General features: G+C 34.9%; 1 protein-coding gene across 19 annotated transcripts in view; it reads left to right on the top strand.

Annotated features, from left to right (window-relative positions):
- The window catches only part of Zasp52 (Z band alternatively spliced PDZ-motif protein 52), a 145,231-nt gene extending 118,374 nt beyond the window's left edge, over positions 1-26,857 (top strand). For 4 of the 19 annotated variants that reach the window (XM_083111571.1, XM_083111568.1, XM_083111564.1 and 1 more), the window contains exons 8-18: positions 3,123-3,208; positions 3,516-3,615; positions 5,799-5,907; positions 7,703-7,834; positions 11,992-12,064; positions 13,589-13,633; positions 16,654-17,194; positions 18,951-19,137; positions 21,468-21,588; positions 23,644-23,759; positions 25,616-26,857. In XM_083111571.1, coding sequence (XP_082967697.1) covers positions 3,123-3,208; positions 3,516-3,615; positions 5,799-5,907; positions 7,703-7,834; positions 11,992-12,064; positions 13,589-13,633; positions 16,654-17,194; positions 18,951-19,137; positions 21,468-21,588; positions 23,644-23,759; positions 25,616-25,693 — 1,588 coding nt within the window. In that variant the 3' untranslated portion in view covers positions 25,694-26,857. Of the gene's footprint in view, positions 1-3,122; positions 3,209-3,515; positions 3,616-5,798; positions 5,908-7,702; positions 7,835-9,138; positions 9,187-11,991; positions 12,065-13,588; positions 13,634-16,653; positions 17,195-17,626; positions 17,712-18,950; positions 19,138-21,467; positions 21,589-23,643; positions 23,760-25,615 lie in introns of all 19 variants that reach the window. The other 15 variants (XM_083111559.1, XM_083111616.1, XM_083111606.1 and 12 more) reach the window with 15 other exon arrangements.
- Positions 26,858-27,721: the final 864 nt, after the last annotated feature.

The following is a 27,721-nucleotide window of genomic DNA, read 5'->3' as shown; positions in this document are numbered from 1 at the left end:
CATGGATAAATCAAGGAACTAACGAAAACACAAAACAACACCGCGATAACAAATACAAGCTGAAAGATTTCAGAGTGCACTTTTCACCCGTGGAACGTTAATGCGTTATAAAATCCACAGAACAGAAAATACATTGAAAGCAGTTGCAATGCCGCACCCTGTGTTGAGACCTCTACCGTCCAGCAGACGACAGAGAATCGGAGCTCTCGCTCAGCAAGGGCGTAAGAGGCTCAGCAGGGAGAAAATCTGAGAGATCTGACATCGTTGCTTCCTGCCCCCACCTCACCCCTCTGTTGCACTACCCCCACGCTCGCCTACGAACTGAAGCGCTTCCGGTATGTACCGAACTGGGCTGAACAGGACCTTAGTTGACAACGTTATAGTACAGATTTTTGTCAACAAGTACCCTATTTAAATATGTTAATCTCCCTTCCCCAAAATTAAGTTTTTTTTTAAAAAAAATCCTCTAAGACTTGCCCCATAAATGTTGACATAGTAAAGTATTAAAACATATGGCAAAAGACGAGGCTTCAAGATGCCAAAAAAGTGTAAATATTGTGTACTGCTTTCAAGTTATTATCAATCAAATTATAGTTGCTTGACGTTAGAAACGGTAAAAAAAAAGGTAAAGTGCTCCTCTGTCACCATGCCATGAAGGCGTATAGGGGGTGTGGGGGTAATGCTCCACACTTTCTTGATCCGGTCGTGAGTGGGGGTGATGTGATCAGCATCATGCCCCTGACTGCCTTTATCCCCCAGGTACCCATGTCATTCGACACTGGGTGGGCACCGGGGCTGCTTCCAACGTTAGAGAAGTTCCCGGATTTGAATCAGCCGGGGCTCGAACCCGGGGCCTTTAGCATGGTAGTGAGACGTGGCCACTAGAAATGGAGCTTCTATAAATTTTCTCGGTGCCACATATTGCTGTATGCAGTTTAACAAAAAGCATTTAAGGTGATTGAGGGTTATGCCTCTCAAGTTGCATATGTATGTTGTTGAAATGTTTGACAGCATACTTTCTGTTAATACCGTGAATTCATTTCCATCTTCAGACGAGAGATCAGAGAAGCGTGGCGGGCGGCGCTGACAGAGATACCGACATTTGCGGCCTGTAATGCCCGCTTATTTTTATGGACATATGCAGACATTTATATAAATATTTCAAAACGAGCACTAACCTGTGTTATAAGAGTACGGTTTTAATTTTAGTAGCTTAGTGGCTGTATGTGCTGATGATTTTGACACGCCCATCTCCTGTGAAACACGGCGTAGAGGTTTGTTTGGAGAACGTTCTAACACTGCACTAATTTCATCGAGTTTTGCTTTAACGATCCAGTTTCTCGTAATTTAAGGACAAGATGTCTAACCGTATCTCTATGTGAAGGTGAAACGCCTGGGAATTTCTGTACAAATTGCCTATACACGTCTCGACTAGTGTTGCCCATGGGATGAGATGGGACAGGCTTTTAAAAATTCGAGACGAGACGAGATTGATCATGTGTCCCGAGACAAACTAATATTTTCGAGACGAGACAGCATTTCACAAGCATTTCCATGAGACGAGACAGGCCAAAGTCTCATCTCGTGGGCAACACTAGTCTCGACACGAGTCTGTTTTCAGGTAAGTGTCATACATAAAAATTCTTGTTCTAACGTGAACCTTGCGGCTGGCATTCCAATCGTCTCACTGACACAACACACTACAATAACACAAACAAGTAACGGCAAGTAACCAAGAATAACACTCTTGCGCACACTACAAAATTAACATGCTCTTGATTTACATCTGCTTGCCACTATATTCACAGCTCTTGTCTTCAACTAGTCGCGAAGGAACAAAGAACTCAAGCTCTGAGATTTCGGATTGCAAGGAAGCTCACGAAAACCATTGACATTTAACGGTTTTGTCTGCAGCGTAATCTTGATACAGTGTTGCACATTTGAAACCTCCAAACGATCCCCGTCGACACAAAACTCTTTTAAGGATGTAAACTTAAGCAGGACGTTACTGGTCAAAACTATGATTAAAATGTTTTATTATCTGTGGCTCTTAACATCGTTTCTAAAGCGTATTTATTTGTGTATATAAGGGCAGAACTTCTTGCAAAAGAACTTTTGCATGTTATAACACAGGTTAGTGCTCGTTTTGCAATATTTATATAAATGTCTGCATATGTCCATAAAAATAAGCAGGCATTACAGACTGCAAATGTCGGCATCTCCGTCAGCGTCGCCCGGTACACTTCTCCCGATCTCTCGGCTGAAGATCGAAATGAACGCACGGTACTAGACATATGACAACACATGTGATTGGGTAATGACATTTAATTCTTTGAAATTCTCCAAAAAAAAGTGAGCTTTGGTAACAATTTTAAGTTTGTAATGTATTCTTTAGTTAATATGGGATTGTAGGAGGATGGTAAACAGAAAATTATAAAGGACTTTTCTTCTTGTATTATTTCCTAACTCACCTAAGCTGGTACCCTATACGACTTGATTGCAAATTGGTGGTTCATAAACATCACAATAGAGTGTATGTGAAATTTCATGTTTCTATATTGCGAATTTGATAGTTTTTTCTGATTAATTTTGAAGAGACACTGCGGATAAACTATCAAATTTGCAACGTGGAAACACGAAATTTCAGGTATACAATATTAAAAGTGTGTTTACCTCATCCATCATGAATCTCAATAGATCTGTCTCTTTATACACATAAAACTTCATGAATTTTAACGTGAATTCTAATGTTAATAATACAATTAGTTATTTTGTAAAAGAGTAAAGTAATCCTTAACTGAAAATATATTTAACTAAGAATTTACCATAGATTATTCATTCCATTTTGTAATATGGTTCTCTGGTTTTATTCTTTTTACATTTGCAGTAGTTGAGTAGTACAAATTATAGCTTAAACTTACAAAGAAGACTTTATTTAATATACAGTATTATTAGTTGAATAAATACATACACCTAATTTAGTGATATTATGTATTGGCAGTGGGAGATTTTTTTTCAGTGAAGTGTGTGTGGATGTAAATTCAAATTTTACTCTAATTGATTATGCTGTAGTGAAAAGTGGTTGTTGATTCCAATATTTATTGAATCCTTTTTTGTTTTAGAGGAGTGTTTGTTCGCATTAAAGATAAGAATCTTCATGTTGAGTGCTTCAAATGTGCTACATGTGGAACATCACTGAAGAATGTTGGTAAGTAGAAAACATTACTACCTTTCTTCCAACAAAGACTCTGTTATCTGGTGTATTTACTACTTGTATATCCCCATAATTTGCAAAATTCAAATTTGTGCCAAACCTAATTCAGTTGCATATGCCTTGCTTGCCTGTGGAGGGTGTTGTCTTAACTTATTTTCAATAATATTATTATGCAGGTGCTATAGTGGTCAAGATGATAGATATCTTCTATGTGGTCAACCAAGTGAGCTTTTATACTTTTTACTAAGTTTATTTTAATGTCAGTAATGTGATTTTATAATTTCCTTATTTTTTATTACAGGTTATTACAACATTAACAACAAGTTATATTGTGACATCCATGCTAAACTGGTGGCTAGACAGCAGGCACCACCAAACTATGAACCCATGACTCTTTCTCCGTAAGTAGATATTTGGGCAAAACAGAGGTTTTATGTGTGATTTAATACATCGTAACTCTCCAAAGAATGTAGGTCATAGTTCAATGTCTAACATGAAACTTGTCAGTTATGTTGGAAACATGCAACACGTACAAATAGTTTGTTTTGTGAATAAGAATGTTCTTGCAATTTTAAGCTGTTCTGCGACATACATTCAAGACAGTGCAATAGCATAACTTTCCACTGAACTTAGATTTTAGTCTTAACTTTCAGAAGGTGTTTTACAGAGCTACAGAAGGTTGTTCGGGATGTATCCAAACGACTTCATGATGTCACTGCCATCTGTGGGATTGGGCTGGATGACTGTGCAGCTGTTGTTATCAGTCACGTATCGCAGCTGCAGGTGCCAGTGTCATGCACGTAGCTGTCAAATGGGGCCAAAAGTGAACTGTTATTGGGAAAGTTACATCATGGCCCTTTTCCATGCACATTTCTCGTATGACCGAGTAGTAAAACAGTGTCAGGAGAAGTTTTGACCATTGGGAAAACCACTGTGAAAGATATACTGTCCTGGTACACACAATAGTGGCCTGTTGGTAAACATTCGCAAACAAGAGAACACCATTTAAAATATTGCCTATTGTGCTCAGACAGATTCAGTGAATGGCATGACTGGAAAATCCACCAACCCAACATCAGATTGCCAGGAGGGTGCATATGGCTTCTTCCACACAACCATCCATAACCATCTCAGGCTGCAGTACATTCGTAAAATCTGCATGCACCACCTCCTCCCGTGCCACATTGCCGAATGCAGATAACTCTACGAAAGACACCTGGTGAGATCCAAATGGAGGACTGTGATCACAATGGACAAAGCGTACATTTACCTCAATTGCAGTTGTCACATCAGTCGATTACGTACAGTAACACTGATGGCAAGGGGTGCAGCAACTTTGTTCGCTAGTGCCAGAACACTTTGGGGCTTCATGGTTATCACCGGATTTGGTTATGCAGGAAAGTTGTCAATATCAAGGTGAATGCTGCCTACTTTGTCATCCATTATGACCGTATCTTCCATACGGACGTCCCTCGTTTGCACAGAAAGGACACTCAACAGGTACCCATTCATATGGACAAGGCCTCAAGCCATACCATCCAAACATCAAGAGATGGAGCGGGAAACAGGGATTCATGTTATCCCATTTCAGAACATTCCAGTGAAAAGCCTTGATGCCAGTCCTATGGATTTCTGTGCATTCGGACTCTTGAAATGATGTCTGAAACATCGCCATCCATGCATCCTTCCCGGTCCTTTGAAAGCCTACATAAAGGAATTGAATAGGATTCACATGCCTGTTCTCAAACACAGTTCGCTACAATGGAAACTCCAATGTGGGGCGATAGACCACAATGCTGGTGGTCCGATAGTATACAACTGGTGGTGGCAGCAGCATGGCATTTCATGAGGTCATTACACCTTGAAAGTCGTTCAGATATAACCCAAACAATCTTTTGTAAATAGTGACTAAAATTTCAGTGTTTCAAGATAACCAGACAGGAAGGTTCTAAATAACTGCTGTTAGGGGATATGCAACATGTGAAAATTTAAAAATATGGAAGTGTAAAAAATTCCAGGACATTAAATGTACCATGATGAGGGTATTGAGAAATGTTCCAAAAGAGGAGTACCACCATGTCTTCTATGAGTGGCAGCAACATTGCATTAAGTGTACGGCAGCAGAAGGAGACTACTTTGAGGGTGATACTGTTGACATTCTGTGTGGGAATTAAATGAACAAGCCTTGTATATAAAGGGTGTCTTTTATCAGTAATGAAATGCAAGAGTACTTCACAGTATAGGTTTCATATTCAGTTCTCCATAGAATTATCAAGGTTAATTAGTTAATATTATGTGTACAACTAATGTCAAAGATTGTGGATCCTCCATTACAGGTGTTGGGGTCTGTGACCACAAAGCTTACAGAGCGGGAAGGTGGATTCCCTTTCATTCTGATGTTCTGAAACACATTATAAAATCAGGTTAAACTGCTGGTGTTGGTAAAGACAACACTGGTCTAACATTGATGAGGCTTCATATTTATGGATGGATAACATATTTGAATTGCTTATATTTCTAAGTGAATTCATTGGTAATGCTTGATAAGTATATTTCACACAGACTGTTTCCTGTTCACTTCCAGTGGCTCCAGGGCTCCAGCAGGAACAATCTCTGCAGCGCTGTCTGCTGCAGCAGCTCAGAGTGGTCCAATGTCTCCTCAGCCTGGTACACTGGCACCAATGCCATTCCATGTAAGCTTTTTAAATCCTTGCCTTAGTTTTATGGGCATGGTGTTTAAGGTAATGTTTGCAAACAAAATAATTTTGTGGAATTACTTCATGCATGAACTAAAATGATTGTTAGGGTTGCTATGATTTCTTTTTACTATAATTTTCTAATTCCTTTCTTCCTTCTTTCAAAAAAGCTTTGGATTTATTATTCCATGAGCCATTCAAGATATGATACTTTACTTTTCTTTTAAATTATAATATTTTTCCCTACTACTGTTCCCTGTTACTTTCTTTGTAAACTGTTAAATTCTATGTACAATTTCCTCATTTTAAAATTGTCAAGCATTTTGAAATTGGTTTTGTACATGTAGAAATAAACTCAAGAATACTGTAAATTCAAGCGAAATTCTATTATTTCATTATTATGTCATTACTGCTTGGAACATAGCAACACTAAAGTGTGTTTTGGACTGGCACTTAACTCAAATATTGCTTAGTCTAGATGTTAACGTGGGATTAATATCTAAAAGTGTACTCCTGTCACTGTGGACTAGTAGTAGAATTTAAAAGTATTCAACTTACATTGCACAAAAATTCATGAACCCAACTAAGATAAACCCTTCATTCTGTTTGTGATGTTAGCATTTGGGGTTTTAAGGGAAAATGTGGTGTGAGATGATGTTTGTTTAGTTCAGCTTTGATCTCAATGTGTGACGTCAGGTAAATATCTGAACTAATAAAACTTAGTATATTTTGATTGTTTCAAGTTTCCAAGTGTTCTAAAACTAGAATGTGTGTGATATTGCACATTACACCTATTGTGGAATGCATGAAATGATTTGATAAAGAGCTAAATTAAAGTTAGAAGTATTGAATGACTGAAATTTGAGTAAAATACGTGAAGAAACAGTTGGCCTTTAACTCATGTATCTACAAGAGTACATATTTGGTTACGATGTTTCCTTGCTGCCTCGGTGACTGACACCAGGTTTGAATCCTGAAGAGGATAATTTGTGCAGTGTTCTCTGTTTCATCTATCATTCATCTTGTCAATTAGCAATTGCAATTAGCCTGGGAGTAACCCTGGAGGGTCAAGGTGGCTGGAGCATGCTGCTGACCACATCACCTCTAAAATGGCAGAGATTGAGAATGTGTTGGGTCCTACCTCCCACATCCCCCTAAATGTGCCTTCATGGCATGGTGCTATATGCATGGAGAACTTTACCTTACCTTACCTAAAGAGGCAGAAAGGTGACTAAAATTTTTAAAAATACAAAAGATAGTGTTTCTTTGTGCACTTTGTCAAACCTTAATTGAAAGAAACGGGAAACAAATAGTAGATAATCTTTTGCAGATGTATTGCTTTATTGATACTACAAAGAAGAAAGATCATTTGCAGTAATTAAAATTTGAGAGCCTACTGACAGTTCTTACCAAGATTTCAGGCCAACTATTTTTATAAATAACAAATGTGCAAGGTACACTGTCAGTATAATTGTATTCAAATATTGATGCATTCATAAAAAAATTAAATTCTGATTCAAAATCTTAAAGTATCATAAGTTTTTCCACACCCATTCACATATTTCCTTTAATTACACTCAAATTAGCCATTCAATACAGTTTAACACAACTAATTTTAATTCAATGTTAAAGTATATAGAATTTGCAAGGAGTGCTTTTCATTATGCATGTTGTCTTGAGAGTAAATAATATACAAACATGCTGTTTCCTTTACAGGATTTGTAGGGATGTGTGTGTGTGTTAAGTAGGCATGTAAGTAGTTAATGAATGCAAAATGAACCTGTTTTTGCAGAGCAATTCCCCAGAGCAAACTGAAAATAACTACCCCCTGGAGAAAAGTTCCAGTTCCAGCACATCATCTTCTGAAATTGATACCGACGCGGAAAAATTTAAGCCAGCTGCAATCAAAACAAAAAATGATGAGGTATTTGGTTTATTAATTGTAATAAATGCAATTTTCACTTAATGCAGGGTGGTACGCATCTCAAAGCTTTCTTCCAGTTTCTTTCTGCAGTTCTACACATTGATGCTTTGGGCAATGGCCATCTTGGGAAGTATATAATTGTGCATGCTTTAATTTTGGGATTTTATCTTTATTTTTTTATTAGTATTTTTTTCAATTTGAATAACTAAGGATAAGATTTCACTGAATTGACAGACAAGGCTATTTTCATGTTAAAGGGAATAAACAACACGGTTGATAAGATGTAAGCGAGTTACTAAAGATATATCCGCGAAACTTACTTGTAAATGTTCTATTAATTTTGGTGGCCTCTGCCACCATCCACTTGGGAACTCTATTCTTTACTGTGACAGTAAATAATAGCTGATGATGTGCAGAAATTACAAGAAACTAAAAATAGTCATTGACAAACTTACATACCCAATAATTATAAAAATGGAGAAACAATGAAGATTTATGCTAAAATATTAATTGTACATGACTTTAACTATTACACTCTACCGTGCTTCTGTTCCTTATTTTCATGTGAAGTAATATACATAAGATGATAGTCATTGCTTACGTCAGTGGTACCCGAAGTGTGCACCGTGGCACCCTGGGGCACCGTGGATGGCTTACAGGGGCACCGCGAAATGTTCTATTTTCATTGAAATGACACTTATTCTATTCTTATTTAGTACATTCATGTGTAAAATGTTTCTGAATTTGAAATATGTGTCTATTTTATAACTTATGGCAAGCAACCTTACCACACTAACCGAGAGTTGCAAGTTTCAGTTTCTGACTTGGGCAGCATGGAAAAAATCTAAGGGTGCCATGAAACGAAAAAGTTTGGGAACCCCTGGCTTATGTCACTAGAAGTAGAAAAGAAACTTTTTCTTTAAAAAATGTACATATAAAGGGAAATAAATATGAATTGAGGAAATTGATCAAATTATGTAGGTTAAAATAATACAGTAACTATAAATATTACAAACATCCTAATTTAATTGGTAACATGACTAAAATGTTGCTGCAAAATTGTTAAATCTTGATAAATGGACACACACACGAACAATAAGAACCAAGAAATATATGCAAATAATTACTATTTTAATAATATTTTATACTTCACTGTACATTGTTTTCTCCTTCATACTTTTAATCTTTTACTGATATAAATATTTGCGCTAAGTATGTTATAAAATGTCTTAAAGGTTAGTGTACCATTACTGTTTTGTACACCTAAACATTCTTTTGGTACAGAACATGGAGTTTTCTTTCAGGCTCCAAGAACAGGGACAACTCATGTGCCTGCTCCTCGTTCTTTTCAGGTATTCATAGGATAATGGATATGGTGTGATATTGCTTTGATGGTTTTATACAGTCTGACAAATTCTTGTATTTGCTTCTTCTGTTAGCTTGTAGATATGCATAAGATTTGTGCAGAAGTGTCGGTAACTTTGTTCTAATACTTTTCAGTAGCTATATTAATTTTTATGCAGATGACCAGCTGGTGCTTCTGACACTTTTGGATGCGTACTCATAATAAACATAGTCATCGTTGTACAAAGTGTGAATACTTTGTTAATGTGTTATGCTTGTCTCCATTTTCTTCCAGTTCTCATGATTTTAATATCCAGGTAGCTTTTTTTTTGCTAGCTTCTTATCACCTTAATACTTCTAGCTCTAATGCATTTCTAGCTTTCATTATGTAAACCAGTTATTTTTAATTCATTTACACATTTGAAGTGAACAAATCATGTGGATTACAACTAATGGCATTAATGAGATTGTTCATATTTCTCTAATGCTATCATAATTTTCATGTTGTCTTAATCTGTAATTTTCTATATTGTACTGGATCCATCCTAGTTGGCGATGGTCCACGTACAGTGCAGATCAAATAAGACATTCAATTGATTAGTCTGTCAGCTAGCCCCCCTTACCAACAGATATCAGTATGTAGAAGTAAGCTCAGTAAAATCCAGCCCAAAACTAATAACACACAGAGTACCGCAGGGTTCTATACTAGGGCCTATACCATTTCTCATCTATATAAATACTCTTCCGGACCATATGAAAGCAGTAGATTCAGTCCTCTATGCAGATGATACCAATGTAATACTGCAAGGTTGTAATGCACAGGTCATTCAAGCCAAAACTAATGAAGCTAAGAACAAGCTGGCCCACTGGATGAGTCGCAACCAATTATATATAAACGAAACAAAGACCTTCAGTGTTAACTTTAATCCTGAGAAAGTGGCACAACAAAATATAAAAATAGAATTCAATGAAAAGAGAATAGTAGAAAGCCCAAACATCAAATTCCTAGGAGTATGGATCAATGGGAATTTCACACGGGAGAAACATATTCAAGTGCTAGCAGAAAAGCTCAGTTACAACATATTATGCTGTAGTGCATTCAAGAAATGCATATGGTATCCTGTTCTGGGCACTTTTATCCAAAACAGACACTATACTCAAACTGCAAAAAAAGAATTATCAGAATAATGTGCCATGAAACTCCAAGGTCAACCAGTAAACCTTTATTCCAGTGTCTTCATATCCTACCAGTACCATGTATATTAGAAACAGTCACTTTCATACATGAACATTCTAACCTATTTAACAAAAACTGTGCCCTTCACAAATACAACACAAGAACCGCTCAGAATTTTCACTTAAAATCAATAAGACTGCAGACATCAAAAAACAGTATTGACCATAGAGGACTGTTAATATACAATAAATTACCTAATCACTACAAGCAAATGTGCAAAAACCAATTCAGAAAACAAGTCCAGCAACTCCTCCTAGAAAACATGTATTGCAAAATGAAGGAATTCCTAGAAAAATAAAGGAACCAAATGAATATAAATAACTCCAATGATAGAATATAAAGAGTGATAAACATATCTGTCTACTCTGTTAATCCTTATATTGTTACAAGTATATGTTTATACCCTCATTATCTATGCAATCTTCAAATATATTATGTATCGGATTGGATCATAAACTGTGTAACACTCAAGAATGTACTCTATTGTAATATTATAATGTAATTGACGAAACAATGGATCATTGTAATCCCTAAGGTGAATAATAAATCAATCAATCCAATACATACACAAAATACACATAAACTTGGTGGATATTTAAAAAATTATAGAAAATATGTTCATTATTTAAATTTTAAATAACCCTTTCTCACAAATGTCAACATGAGATCCTCAAATTCACATCTAAGTGAATACTGACATAAAATGTCCATAGATATTTCCAATGAAATTACCGGTACGATAGGTTGAATTTTAATTGGAAAAAAATAATAATGGAGTTGAACAAAAATGGCTAGTTTGTAAACTGATTCATAAACTGCAAATCAAAGTAAGTCCTACATAATGGACTACAAACCTACTAGCCTGTAGATCGTCTGCAGATTAATTCCTCTCAAGTGATTGAAGAGCAAACCAAATTTCCTAAATACCAAACAAATTAAAGGCACTTGCAACATGTTTCATGTTATGCTGTCTGCATGGCACAAACTAAGGGCTATGATTTATTAAGAAAACTCTCGAGGCATTTTAAATATTGTACATTTTTATTATATTTTCATTGCCCCTTCAACTTGTATAATTTCAGAACATTGTTGCATGCTTTCCAGAATACTTGTTTTATTTGTCATACTTGATGCAACAGTCTGAATCATTTTTCATTCATACTGTGCTTACTTTTTTTTAAGGTCTTCTTACTTTTCCCCAACATTTATGCAGCAGCAGGATGCATGTTTGTAATTAATATGAACAAAGTTGTTAATTCGTGCATAATATATTGATACTTTTCTTGAAGATATTTAATGTTTCTGTATTTTATTAATGCCTTTCTAGATTATACATGTAGCTTTAACAACATGATTTTTTGTTACATTTGGCTATTTGAAAATTAATGTAATTTATATAAAATGTAGTACCAGTTACTTTTTTACATTTAGAAAAACTAACCAATGGCAAGTATCTTTTTATCACATGCTATATACATATACATGTGTGTGTTCTGAACTAAAGCAGTATGAAAATTAAGATAAAGAGAATGATGTGTTTTAATTGAAGGATTAATGCTGAAAATCTTTCCTGCAGGCACCAAGTGCAACAGCTCCAAGGCCATTCTCCGTAGCCAGTCCTGCATCCACCCTATCTCGTCCTGCTCCTGGTAAGTTATCTTGTATATGCTATGGGTTAACAAAATGAAAAAGGCTGAAATTGTTAAGGTGTTGATCCACTAATTTGGAATAATTTCTTGTGTGTGGAAAGTTCATTAAAGAATTCTTTACCTTGAATAATATGTGTGCATTTATGCACAAAGTGTAAGTTTGAATGCACAGAATTTTTCTTGAAATGTTTTTCAAGTTCCATATTTAGAAATGGTCTTGCAGAAGATTAAAATAACGAAGTTGTTATTTCGCGCCACATACCATGAACATTAACCTCGACAGAAATTGCAACACATACCTTACAAGGTTTCTTAGCAAGAAGTTTCAAGTCAAGGTGAGGAAATACACATACAGATAAAATAAAACTAAGTTCATGTTGAACAGTGACCAGCCATTTTCAGCATCGCAGGTACACACTGTAGATGCAAACTTGGATCTTTCATTTACATGAACCACTTAACCATTTCTAACCCAAAACAACCTCTTGCTAAGAAGCCTTTTATTTTTTTCATCCCCAAGGAAGGATTTGGTAAACTAATGTAAGATACATGTTGACTGCTGTGAAGGGTAATGTTGGGATGTGGCATGAAATATAATGTTAAGATTAAAAGCAGTTTAGAATCAAATGATCTGTTTGGCACTAACTTAAGAGTGTAAAATATCAAGCCTTTGCAGTAGTTTTTTCCTATTTCACTTTCATGGAATGATTATCAATTTTTCAGGCCATGGTTTTTCATGACAAGTATTCAATGAATAACATTTTCCTTATTTCACATTTAACTTTAACATGATCATTATCTTTCAGTAAGTTCAGTTAGTACAAACAGTTATCTTATTGTTATATTTGTTACTATACGTACTTCTTGAAAAAACACGTGCAAAATGATCAAGTCTACTCGTTGTAGAGTTTTTGGCTCTGTAGCACACTAGTGAAATTTGCAATTGTCAAAACATACATTGAACAGTTTTTCTTGCAGCTGCTATGCTTGTAAATATATTGTCCCTGCTGTTCAGCATCTACTTTGCTGTTGATTGTTTCATAAATTACTCATTGTTGCTGCTTATCTTTACTAAATTTTAATTCTGTAACATTCTTCTGCTGTTGACCCATGCTGTGCATAACTTATATGCTCATAACAGTAAAATTTCAGCTCTATTTGCAGAAGCTTTAGCTGCCTAGTGCAGTGTTCCATTTCTTACTTCTTTTGGAATTTACTGGTTCATACTTTTAGTAGCTGCACAACAGTACAATATTTTCTCGCATGAGTTCTGAATTGAATTGTGTACTTAATTATTCAAACTTCATTCTCAACAATGATTGACAAACTAATCTGTAATTTCTAATACATTAGCATTAATAGTACTAGTTAAAAGTGTGAACCAGTAACTTCAAATACTGAAACTTGTCTTTCAGTTTCCATAATTGATGCTTTATTTAAAAAAAATAAAAGTTGTAAAGTAGCTTGCTTCTAGAGGAAAAAATAATTGAAGTATTGTATATGAAACGATACTCGTTTGTTTAGGTCGATTTACACCACAAGCTCAGAAGCCAACTTCTACCAAAAAAGGTAAACAAAAAGATTTTAGAAAAGTATTGCCAATATTTGCAATTTATTTAATGGATTATTATTACCTGTGGCTAAAGCAAATAAAAATAAATTTACAGTTTTATTATTTCAGTTTATTTACTTTATTTCAAGCATGCTTTGGGCTCTGCTGCTAACAGCTGTAAAATTTGGAAAAATATAATCCCAATGTTACTTTTGAGAGCTGCTATGAGTTTTATTATGTGTGAAGCTTTATTGTCCTATTACCCCTTGTGTAGCACTAGCGCTTCTTTGCAACAGCAAAAGTTCAATTTTAAGATGTGAGTGAATGCATGAGTGCAATTACTGATGCTAGAAATGTGTTATTCATAATTATGAATTTTAAAGAAGAATTAAGTTTGTTAGTAATGTTACCTCAGTGTGTTACGTTTTACAAGTTTATTCAAATAATTTTTCCTGTTTAATTTTAAAACATCAAAATGGAATCTTCATGTTTACTGACACTTTTTGAGCGAGTTGCAGTATGATTAAACTAAACTTGCATGTTGTACAATTCCTAAAAACACTACCATTCAAACCACAAGTTTTCTTAAATAGTGCAAAGCAAAAATAAGTCTGAATTAAGAAGTTCTTTAAACTTTGTAATGTAAATTATTTTGAGGTAATATTACGACAAAATTTTTCTTTTATCTCTTTTCCTTTCAGCATACAAATCTTTTAATCCCAAACCTCGACCTTTCACCATCTGTCAAAATTAAGTGGCTCTCAAAAGTATTTTTTGTTACTCGTACACTTTTTCGCAGTAAACAAAGATGGTTGTCACATATCATTTTTTTTTTTTTAGTCGAACCAGATTTTGTATAGCACAGAGCAAAGCATACTGCTAAATAGTTGATTTTATTTTCTGTTGGCTTTTCTTCTGTTAACCCCTTCCTTTTCATTTTGCATGGTAGTGTTCTTTTCATATAGATTTTGTTAGTTGTTCTAAGGTTGAACTTTTTAAGATCATTGTCTGTAACTCTCAAATGTATTTTGTGATTTCTACCACTTTCTTCTAGAAGTAATTTCAAATCCGTTTACACCATATAACTAAATTAGCTTAAATGCTAACAAACATAACCAACTTGTATTTTTCAATTTTGACATTTTTTCTCCAAAACATGGCATGTTTTTTATTTTGTGAATAAATGAAGTGTAAGGATTCAAAATGGATCAGCATATTTTTTTTTCACCCTGAAATGAACTGTGAATGTTTTACGCTTTAAAATTTGTATATATCTACACAATTTGGACAAGGTTGTAGCTAGCTGTCTTGTATTTTTGAAATTCATCCCTCATTGATGTCTGCACAGAAAACTGAGGGTGAACAGATCAGTTTTTAAATGTGATAAGTTGTAATGCAAATTCATACAAATTGCCAACCACTTATTCATTATTGGTTAATATCCTATGTGCACTGTTCTAATTCAATCCATAAAAATAAAATACACTAGCAGAAGTGATCATGTAAACAGTGAAAGCTTGATGTTTATTACTGTAGAGTGATTCAAAGGGCCTTCCAGATCCCATAGTGGTCACCTTTGCCATTAAGGCATCTTAGGTTAAATCCTCTTGTAGAGGTATATACTGTAGTGGCTTGGATCCCACTTTAAACTGTTGGTCCAGTCCCAATTAGCCTATCTGTGCATCAAGTGGGCTTAAAACTAACTTTCTGACAAAAAGTCCTTGAACTCAATTTTTAAAAATAATATTTTCTCCACTAGAAAATATCAGAGTATTGTTGCTTTAGGGAACAAGCTGTACGTGTGTGTCATAGCAGATACCATCTTAAATCACTAAAGTGAAAATTTGCTTCATTACCTGTATGTATTATCTAAGATGAAAGAAATGTTTTACATGCTGATCTCTTTTGAACTAATTGTTTGTTCTAACCTTTTTTCATTTTTCCTAATAGAACTTAGATTTTTCACATACTTTGTATTTTTTTCTTTAATGTGCTTACCTTGTTGAATAAACAGTGTAAGTATCCATGGTACATTCTGAAATACCTGTAGCAGCCCTTCAGACTTATGGTAATTATTAAAAAGAGTCTCAATACAGATACGAGTATCACACAATTGTCATTGTTTCAGTATGAAGATGCTATTTTATTCTTAATTCACAGCTGTTCTGAATGGCAAAGAAGTAAATTTATTTAAATGCATGCACATTTGAAACACAATTTTGCTTGAATTTATATTTCAATTTATATACAGAGTTTTAAGTATGGGTCAAAAGTAACCATTATAAAGGTTTATTATTATTATTTTTAAACATCTGTGTTTACTGCAACATATGTATGTTTATATACATATATTAGTTGTATAATCCTTGTACCTTTCCATACCATTAGACATACCAGAGACAGTTTTCTTGAATTTCAACAAATGTAGCAGCGTTCCAAAATACAGTTAGGTGTTTTCATTAATTTTGTTGTACTCAAATCAAAGCAATAAAATATGTACATAGAATGTTTGATACAATAATTAAACTTTTTTTTTAAAAGAAATCCATTACATTTCTAAAGATTCACATTTAGCAAATTATACAGAAACTCATATGAAACTGTCAAGCATACTATTTAAGTTCCATCAATGAATCCCCTTTTCCCTGAAGCAAGAGTAACTTAGTTGCATGATACACCAGTTGAAAGAATTCCTACTGGCTTCTTAGATTCTGTTTTACATCTTCTGCTTTTTTTTTTTGTAATAAATCACTTTTCCATCTGAAAATGCATTTTTAGATAACTGCAATTATGTTTTTATATATACATATATGATAATAAAGAAAGGTATAATTTTTTAAGTTAAAGAGCTTAAGTAGTATAAATGCTTTATCTAATCTTTTAAATATTTTTCTTCTTCCTTTCTTTCCTTTGTTGTCATCCAAATGATACTTTTGTTTTGCTCTCTTGCAACTAAATTCCAACTTAATTTAACGTGCCTTCTTCGCTCTCTCTACTCGGCATAAACACTCGGTGCATGTTGTTCATTCACTAACAGGCGGCTCTCGATTTGTCTGGCCCCCTCCAAAACCCGATGATGAGGAGTTAACGGGTCCCACTGCCACCCCACTTTATGTTGCTCCTGGTGCTTCTCCGCCAGCCCAGGCCTCGCCCGTGGCCTTCTCACCCTATTCGCCTCCCCAGTTCTCCCCTGCACCACCAGCACCCAGCACGCAAACATTTTCACCGGCACCTGCTCGTGCGCCTGCACCACCCTCCATCCCATCACCTGCTCGTGCCCCAGCTCCACTTCCAGTATTGGCCCCCGCACCACCTGCCCCTGCCCCGTTGCCAGCACCACCTGCCCCTGCCCCGATCTCTCTCCCTCCTGCCCCTGCCCCAATATCTCTCCCTCCTGCTCCTGCACCATCTGCATCAGTGCCTCCTGCAGGGCCAGCTCCACCTGCAGGCGGTGCCCCTAAAGGGGCTACTTTCGCTGGTGCGGTTGCACCCCGTCGTGGAAAAGGTGTTCTCAACCCCCAGGTTGCTCCAGGAGCGAGAGGAGTCCCGGTGTGTGGAATGTGCAGCACCCAAATCAGGTGAGAACATCTGCGGCATGAGTGTGTGTTACACAGCATTGCAACCAAAGCTATTTTCTACTCCTCTCTACAGATTTAATCATTAGATATGTTGCACAAGTTATGCCAAGCTATGAACCTACCAGAAAATGCTTAGTATTAACCAGAAGCTCCAATAACACTAAGGTTTCAATTTTACTATAGGTATAAATATACTTTCTAGTTCTTGAAAATATGCCATGCTTTTTGTGTGTATTAGTGTAGAATTACAAATTAGTTAGTTATATTTTTGTGTAATTATACATTCGTAATGTATTGATTTTTTTACTAATGTACTAATAATGCATTTATGTTCTCTGTAGTTATCGAAGCAGTTTGTACATTGAGTAAAACTAATATATGCATGTTCACATGTTTATTGTTGATAGCCTCTGTTTTTTCGCATGCTTGTAGATAAAGGTTGTATCACAGCTCTAAAGGATTCAGTAGAGCGGAAGGAATTCCCAACATGTGTGAGCTGCAAAAAGCAAATCACAAGGTATATATTTTATGCTACTTGAATTATCACTTTAGAACTAAATGAAAGAAAATGAGTGAGGAATTACATGTAATAAAAGCAAAAGAGCTAAATGAACTAACAAACTTTGAAAAGAGATTGCAAATTATATACTTTCAAGTATTTTTTTTTTCTTATTGATCATCGAAGCTACAAAAATAAAAATATTTCAACATAATGTTATAAATATTGAGGCTAAAAAAAGTTTCACAAAAATATTCATTCAAATTAAGTTATAAATCTTCACACTGAAAATAAAAAAAATTGGAACAAAATATGTCCTCAAATTTTATGGATTTTTAAAATTTGTTTTCTTACATTTTGCATGTGCTCACGAGTTTACATTTCAGTGATTCAGATGACTTCAAAACAAAACTACACCCGTCCCGATTGGCTTGAACATCTTACCTGCTTGAGCATGTTCTTCTGTAAATTATTAACCGTTTTCAAGATGTGTGGAACTATTAAATCCAATGTTACATCTTTAATGTTTGTGTGCCTGTGTCTGGCAAAGTATAATGGGACATTGAAACTTTTTTTACTTAAAAATATTTGTCGAGCACTGTTTTGCTCATAATTTATAAAAATTCTTTTGACAAGTGGAGAACCAAATATATGAAATCTTGAAAGGAAAAGTAATATCTTAGAAAAGTATTTTGTTAAAGAAAATACTGTTCCGATATCTTTGAACTAGTAAAATACTGTTAATATGAAATATATAATGCCTGCTCTGATGTTACGTCCATGTAGCAAATTTATTAGTAGCAAGTAAAGTTTGAATAGAGGAGGAATACGTAATTAAAAAGTCCAAGGTAAGGAAAAATAATTCTCCACAAAACTTGCTTCATTTCCTGTGCCACAGTGGTTATCATATCATATTAGGCATCCAGAGTATCAGGCCATATGTTGGAAAAGTCATGAATATTTGTTTATCATTGGTCTTCATGATTAAACTAAAAAGGTGGAAAAGCATCATAAAAACAGCCAAAATACAAGTGCTTATACTTCATTAACAAATGCAAAATAAGAACGATGTTCAACAGACCAACATCAACACATACAATACACAAACACATTGTAGATTGTACTGTATGATGGCAATGGATATTATGAAATATGTTATGAACTAAATAGCTAAATATCGAAAGTTCTAAAGCTGAAATAATCCAGTTCACAGTACATCAAGACGTCAATGTATTTTACAATATATCATTTCTTCAGGGGACCATTCATCACTGCCCTCGGCAAGACCTGGTGTCCTGATCACTTCATCTGCGTGAATGGACAGTGTCGCCGCCAACTGCAGGACATTGGGTTTGTGGAAGAGAAAGGTGATTTGTACTGTGAATATTGCTTTGAGCAATTTCTTGCTCCAACTTGCGACAAGTGCCGTAAGAAAATTAAGGAGGTAAGTTTTGTTGCCCTCTGCACAAATTAAGATGCAAGTCTTCACGTTGGGAGTCTCAAGTTGTCATTTTTATAAATACCAAATACCACTCCTTGATGCTGATAGTCATATCAATACTCTTTTCATATTATTCTGAACTGTTATAAATGTTAACTTCAATATATCAGTATCAGCTGATAATGATAGTTGAAATTGGAAAGTACAGATTCAAATATAATTACCAACACCAGCTGATTATTTTTCTGGAGTCTGAATGTCTTGAGGCACACAGAATTTAGGCAACATACGTATTTACAGAATCCAAATATTCTGGAAATTATACAAAATTTGCCCATATTGTGTGGCAAAATTGATTTTTAATTAAATAATCAATATTCTATTATTTCCTATAAGGATCTAGGAATATTTTCAAGCCAAAACCTGTTAGATTGATATTGTACAGTTGCAATGCAATACTTGAATTTTAAATTGCTGTTGTGTCATTATTGGTGAAAATCTGTACAGATAACGATGTCAGTTCAAAGTGATATCGGTTTGTTTCTAGTCAAAACTATAAAATTTACTAATATGTTAATTATTAACAAAGTTAATCAATAGTCTGTATGAATATCCACGTTTTTCGATGCACAATTATAAGTTGCGGTTTCAGACTGTTGTTAATATTTTGAGCAAGTCTCAATGCCTTGGCATAATATCTTCAGTTGGTGGAATTGTCTCGGTTTATTACAATTTGGCAGAAAAATGTAAAATGGTGCAGACAGCAGAGAAACCTTCTCTTCAGGTGCAATTTTGTGAGGGAGAACTGGCAAACTTCATGAATATCCATTTTCCATCTGTGATAAACCTGACAGTGACCAGAATATATTGAAATAGTGCTGAAAAACATGGCAAAAGTATTTGTGCACTTGGTTATATTTCTAAATTTTGTGCTCAGCAAGAGCAAAACGTTTGTGCGCAACATTTGGAACACTGAAGTAGGTATCTGCACTGTATCCAGTGAAGTAATGGGAATTAAAGATGCAGATGTGCTCTTCATTAACCCTCCACTGGTATACGTGTGAGACGGTGGCACTCACTCTGGGATATAATTGTAAGTTTTTCATGCCCAGATAATGGCCAGATTATGCCAGTTATAGGTTGTGGCATAGTTCGCAGACTGGAGACACATAATTTTGATGACAGTCAGTGTTTTGTGAGCACCACACTTGCACGTATACCAACAACGTAACCATTTTCTGCACACATTTTATTTTTTTCTGTTCACTAAATTAATGTTCTGTTTTGATTCTTTGATAATTATTTTATTTGACTCCATTTACTTACTATGGTGACTATTTCTGGCTAAATGAACTTTGTAATCTTATATCCATCATGAATGAAGAGCAGCAGTTCTGAGCATGGTTTGCTGAATCAAGTGATGAGAGGAGAAGACTTGGGTAGAGATTTCATTCTTAGAACACAAAAGATAATATTGCTGATGATAGCCATACTCCACATGACTATGAACTTATTTTTACTTGTTCTTTTTCCTCAATGTATTGGGCGGAATGAATCTACGAAGTAGAATATAAATCTATCTCGCCAACAAGTAATACATTATTGAATTTATTACTAATATTTTGCAAATTTGTGAACATCAAAAGTAAACTCCAAATAAAATTATAAATATTGTTGTTTTTCTTGATAATTTGTCTCTCATACTAGGTAATCAGTATTATTGCAATACAAGAATATAATTTTGTTATTATATAATAAATAACGTAAATTTTAGCTTAAAACTGATACATATAAGGCAATAAATATTTATAAACTAATTTTAATATGATAAATGTAAAAAGATATTAAAAAAATGACAAAAACAATGAAATTCATGTGTGTTACTCTGTAACACATATACCAATGAAAAGTTAAGTGTCCATGTAGCGGTGAAATTTTTTTTCAAATGGTGTGCCTGTTCAGTTTGAAATCCTTCTGAACAAGACCCTTGTGGATAGTGTCAAAATATTCGAGGCGAGAGTGGAGTAAGTACACCATTTAACAATTTCAAGAACTAGATACTGATACTATTGCAATCTTTATTCCAATGTTTTGTAGACTTAATCTGTATTCTCTCTTCATAGGGTATGTAGTAATAATCAAGATACTTACGGGTTTTTATATATATATATAAATGGGTGAATCAATAACCACTGATCACCTACAAAAAAAAAATTGTTCTTTTCTGGGGCTTATTTGCTTCCCAGATGATCATCCTTGAAACAAATTCTTTAATCATACTAAATATTTTAAGAATCCTGAAAGATTTTATTAATTTATACTCTTAATTTTAGGACTGCTTGAATGCTATTGGCAAGCACTTCCATCCTGAATGCTTTGCTTGCGCTTACTGTGGAAAGCTGTTCGGAAATAATCCATTCTTCTTGGAAGATGGCTTACCTTATTGTGAAGGTGGTAAGTAGTCAATATTATTTGTATAAACCTAAACACTAAGTATACCTGTATCTTTATTGAAACATCCATTTCAACAGTTAATCACCCTACCACTCAACTTTTCTCATATAAGAAACCAAGGATATGCCTCATCCAGCGTTCCCTTTTATAAAGACTACCCAGCCAATATAATAATTTAACATGTCAAACAGATATTTTTGAAAATCAGGCACATTTTAAAAGGTTGTTGTACAAAAATATGTAAGGATCTTTATCGGATGTAATTTTTGTTTGTTGTTTTTCTGTTATGCATTCCAATGAAAAAGTCTCATATTAAAATAATTTTACTTTATATCTTACCAAAGTCTTGAATGAGATACACTCTCACCAGCCTCCATGGTGGAGTGGTCAGCATAACATGCTACGAAGCCAGAAGCCCCAGGTTTGAACTCTGGTTAAGACCTAAGTGTACAATTGTGTTTGGTTAATTGCGACAATGAGTGATGAAATGCATGATAAGACAAAGAGGTAGAAAAATCATGATGCAAAATGTATAACTGAAATAAAGTTTCAGAGAATAACTGTTGTCAAGGCAAAGAAGATGACACGTCTCAAATCGTTTGGTTTTGTTCTCAAAGATGTCTTGGGCCATCCCTAGCTTGAATGATTCGCTACGGGAGCTGCAAATTAATTTTAAAACCTCAATTGAAATACATGTTTTTCTGATCATTAATGATCTAAGTGTTTTATTATCAGAACTGCATACCTGATGAAAGTTTTCTTTGCATTGCTTAGAAATTTACTACCTTGTAATTCCAAGTATTTCTGCAATCACTTGGTGCTCCTTCCTTGCAAGTACATCCTTTTCTCACAGATACTTGTGTTTATCTGGATCAATTCAATGGTTTCAATGACATGTGGTGATAATCCACAACAAATTCTAGCTTTCACGAGTTACATATAAAATCATTACAAAACCCTAATATGGCAGCCGTTATCACTGTACTGTCACTTGGATAGCTGGCAAACTGCCATGCATAAATATTTATTGCCTATTTACATAATATGCCTGAAAAAAATTGAAATTTTAGCACACAATTTGTATCCAACAGTATACAAGTAATGCTAGGGAATACACTACTGTTAGGAATTTATAAGCAGATGTTAAGGTCTACATTGTGCCAAATGGAATGTTAGTGATTATCATAGTATAAGGATAAGAGATCCTTTTCTGGGTATTATATATTTAGTAGACTGGCCAGTTCTTAAGGTTTTTTGGGGTTATTTGGCAATAAGTGTTTCATTACGTTATGCATTTTTGTTGTGATCTATGTATGTTTTGTACATTTTGTTTTGCTTTAATTTAAATTTGTGCTGTGTCTGTTCAGTTGCTGGGAACCGACAAGTGCAATTTCCAAATGCTTTGGGTTGTTATTCAGGGGCATGTAAAAGGAACAGTTGTATTAGCAATTGGATTCCTAGCCCAAGTACTGTAGGGAAAGCAAGAGTGTATCCTCTATCGTGGGAGAGCCTGGGATTGTCTTCAACATTTTCCAGCACATAAAATACTATAAACTATCAATTTGCCAGCAGGTGTAGAGATTTGTCTTTCATAATTTCAGTCGGCTAGTCTTTATGGAAAACAAACTGGGTATACGCACGTTTAATCACTTTCGTACCAAAAGATGAGGGGTGGCTATATAATGAGAATATTGTAGATACACCAATACAGAAGGTGGGAGTATATAAACACATGGTCTTCTAGTTTTACAGCATATATATATATTTAAAAAAATAAGGGACTCCTGAATCACTCTGTATAATTGTTGGGTATAGGGGATTCCTGGAGGAAAGGACACTTAGGTAAAATGCTATTATCAAAAAATATATATATAAAATGGCAGGAATATACTCTAATAAGGTAATAAGCTTGCTTTTTATGGTTGAAATGTAAAGTCTGAAAGCCTGAAACAACACATAAGAAAAACTCAGATGGAAAGGGAAAGACTCTTCCTACATTCAATTGGTTTCTCTAAATTTGAAAATATTTTTAGTAAATGTTTCATTTTTTTCTAGATTGGAATGAGCTGTTCACAACCAAATGCTTCGCATGTGGCTTCCCAATTGAAGCTGGAGATAGATGGGTTGAGGCTCTTAACAATAACTACCACAGCCAGTGCTTCAACTGCACTGTAAGTATAATGAAACACTTACCTTTGTACTAGAATTGAAAAACATTATCTACTTCCCTCATGTCTGGTACAATAGTAGTCATGAGGAAAAAGCTTCCACCAGAGGAAGTGAGACTATTCTGCTGCATTGTATTAGAAAGGGGACATTCTTAAATTAAGACTCCATTGTGGCAAACAAATACTTTATAAAAAACTACAATTTATTTATTCATTCATGTAGTGAACTCTCAATTGCCCATGGAAATGGATCCAGAATTTAATTGGAGATTTTTTTTTCTGTCTTAAGAGTGTGGCCTAAGTTATGCAAGAGAATTGTTATTGATCATCAAGCAATAATAAAGCAACTAATGGTACTCATTCATAAACTCCAGCTATATTTTGCATCCACTGGCAGGCATTGGTCACGGTCAGCAGGATCATTGTCACATGAACCAATACTGCTTTCTCAATCACTGGATCTACTCTATTTGCTATTATTGGCTTCTTGCAACTGGAACATCATCATAGAAATATTTGATTGGCCAAGATTGCAGTGTGGCCTGCCTTTTTCTCACTAGGCAATTGGCCTATAATTGGACATTCACTGTGTGGAGGACATCAAGTAGAACAATTTTCTTAATGCTTTGCTCATTGAGCCCTTGTTAACAACAACACAAACACTCGCTTAAAAATTATTTCTCTTGATGCAAGCACATCAAATATACGAGGAGCGCTCAAAAAGTAATGCCCCACATTTTTTTTTCTCATTACTGGTTCATTGCTTGCAAAACCACACATGAGCCTGAAAACCACCAAGGCAATCGCCAGATTGGGGTTCTCTGTACTCCCTAATCCTCCTTACAGCCCTGATCTCGCTCCTTCCGACTTCTATCTCTTCGGGCCAATGAAGGATGCATTGCGCGGTGTGAAATTTGAGGACAATGAGAGTGTGGTTCATGTTGCGAAAACATGGTTGAAGAAATAGCCCGCAAGCTGGTACAGGGATGGCATTCAAGTCCTTGTTCCAAGGTGGCGTAAGGTCGTTACAGTGAAGGGAGATTATGTTGAAAAATAACTTGTATAGAGGATACATACAACAAATGTACCAATATCATTAACATCAATTAAATATTAGCTGAGAAAAAAATGTGGGGCATTACTTCTTGAGCGCTCCTCGTAATTAGCAAGTTTTGTAGAAGATGTTTATGTCCCAGAGACATAAATTTTACTACAAATTTCGTCGCTTTTTGACAAATAACCATGAATCGTTATCAAGTAATGCTACAGCATACAAAATGCTGTTGCTCGAGGATTCAGAGCATTCAAATGAGCACCATGTCATTGAGAAAAGCAGTTTCTCCATCTATTCTCTACATCCCGTGAAAGTAGGGTGACATCTTATATACTCTCCCTCCAGCAATACTGCTCAATCTGCTGTTTTACTTATCTCTGTTGCCACACTAACTGGTTGGTCTCCCACTTTAGTGTTTTTCACTCACAATTTTGCTTAGTTTTTTAATCTTACCACCAATTCCTACTCTCCCCTGACATACAACTGTCTCCATGCTGAAACTTCATTCTCCTGTAGATTTCTGAAGGTTTCACACCCTCTGACCACAACAAACTTGTAACACTTTGTTGCTGGTTTCACAGTACAAGTCGACAGTGGAGCAGCCATGTTGAATAAACTATTGTATAGTTACATACTGCTTGATTGTTAAGGAGCCATTAAAATTTTCATTGTGTATACTTTTCCAAGCACTTTAGAACAAAATTCCTGTTATTTAATTGACTTTCCCTCGTATATTGTAAATATTGAATATTTAGTTGAAAGGTAAACAATCCATTTGCAGTAATTCAAAGCATTATTATTCCAGATGTGCAAGAAAAATCTAGAGGGCCAAAGTTTCTATGCCAAAGGAGGCCGTCCCTTCTGCAAGAGCCATGCCCGTTAAGTTTTACTGCACTGTTGAATGTGATCTGCCAGAGATTGATACCCCATGTGGAAATTACTTTAGCATAAGCCAGTACTGTTTGTTATTGAAAGTGTGAAAATCCAGTAGCAGTTAGTGTGATCTCTTGTCATTGATGATGCTTTTGAAAAGAACTATTAATTTATTGCATCAATTCATATTTTTTGCAAACGTGCACACACAAAAAAAAACATGTATATATTATATATGTATAATTTTCTTAATTGTGGTGTTTTCTACCAATAGTTACCATCTGTCTTATATATAAGCAATTAAGTTCCATGACTTGGTCCATTAAATAACTTACTTACTCCCTTTGTTAGCTTAATATTTTCTTGTGTGGCTTTTTAATTATTGCAACAGTTATAGAATTGTAATTATTGTGATATTGTGATTCTGTGACAATTTTAGTGATTATCCAGTGCCAAATGTGTATAAAATACACAAGTGTGGAGTGTTCATGTATAATTTTTAAACTTTTAATGTTAACTATATTTTTCTGTTAAGTAATAACACTGTCGCATAGAACTTAAGAAAATGTGAACTTGGAAGCAAAGCTTCTATGTATAATACTTCTAAATAAGATTTACATATTGTTGCATTATAAGAATATATATGTATACTTGAAATCGAATTTTGTCTCAAATTTAATTTGTAGGTCTTCCTTGACAAAAGGATACTACTTGTATACGAATGCAAGGTATGTGATTAGCAGCTATATTATACTAAAGGAACAATGCCAGTCTTGTTTGTATTTCTTGTTTGTTTCAGGATCCATCAAAAACCGTACAAAGCAAATTAGTTAAGAGGTTATGCGACTTATCTGCTTAGTTACATGATTAACTAAAAATGTTGTGCACTTAATTGAAGTTTTTTGTGAAGCACAGTTCGAGTAAAATTGCAAAATGTGAACAAAACTTCCTCCTCTCCCTCTGTTCTCGATCAACATCTTATCTCCCCCTTCTCCCATAGAGGGAAAGGCCTTCGCTTCTTTCTTATTTCTCATACTGTCATCACCAGGTAAACTGATTTATATGTAGTAAAAATGTGTTAAATATGTAAACACACATTTAGTTATTTTCACCAAAATATGGACTTAAAATTGTAAAAAATTATCTTTTTAATAATATGACACTACGTGCATAACTCTTTGTTTTAAAACAATTTATTCTGCTTCTCTCGACATTGTAACTATTGCTGTGATTGTCTTGAAGAAACCACTTCTGGTGCTGCTGTTGGGCATGTAACTAGTAGCAAGGGTGGGGTTAGCAATGGGCTGCTCAACTTGGGATTCTTCTTCCAACATTGCCAAAAAAACGTTTGTAACAACCAGGCACCCAATGCTTGAGCCCTCATTCTCTATTGTTGACAACAATTGTAAATAAACAGGAATTTCAAGTATTTTACGATGGCAAAAGCAAACAGCTGGGAGGTAGAAAGAAAAAAAAAAACATTGTTCGGATGGCAGAAAACTTGTAATTAACGCAATTGAAGTGTTTAAAAAAGGTCTTAAACTTTTGTTTCTTTAATGTCGCTTTGGGCTTTGTTCAGTTATTTGCAAGAAATTTGCCCAACTCTTTCGATCACATGGGGACATGTAGTTTTTGCATGAATATGGAGTATGTGGGTTGAGAAATGTTCTGAAATATGTAAAAACGTGTGAAATATGAGCCAAAACCTAATATATGTACAAATATGGAAAATAAAAACTGAAATTTTTGAGTCTACATGCCATGATGTGCAAAGATGATACAAAATATAAATGATTTCAGCTTCATACACAAATATGTATTTACATATAAATACGTACCCTGCTCATCACTCTCATCACTATAAAAAAAAATAAAGCTTTGCCATCTTTCTCACATTTCTCTCTCTCCCCCCTCTCTGTGACAATGAGGAGAGAGTGAAACCTTTCTTTCCTGTATCTGTCATATCAAGAGAGGAGATGAAAAAGATAGTGAGGAAGGGAAAGAAAGACAAGATTGAACAGTTAAAGAAAGGAGAAAG

The sequence above is a fragment of the Lepisma saccharinum genome, chromosome 1 (assembly GCF_977018435.1).
Source record: "Lepisma saccharinum chromosome 1, izLepSacc3.1, whole genome shotgun sequence".
Lineage (NCBI taxonomy): Eukaryota > Metazoa > Arthropoda > Insecta > Zygentoma > Lepismatidae > Lepisma > Lepisma saccharinum.
The sequence above is the reverse complement of the archived record's forward strand: the minus strand, read 5'-3'. Positions and strand labels throughout refer to the sequence as shown.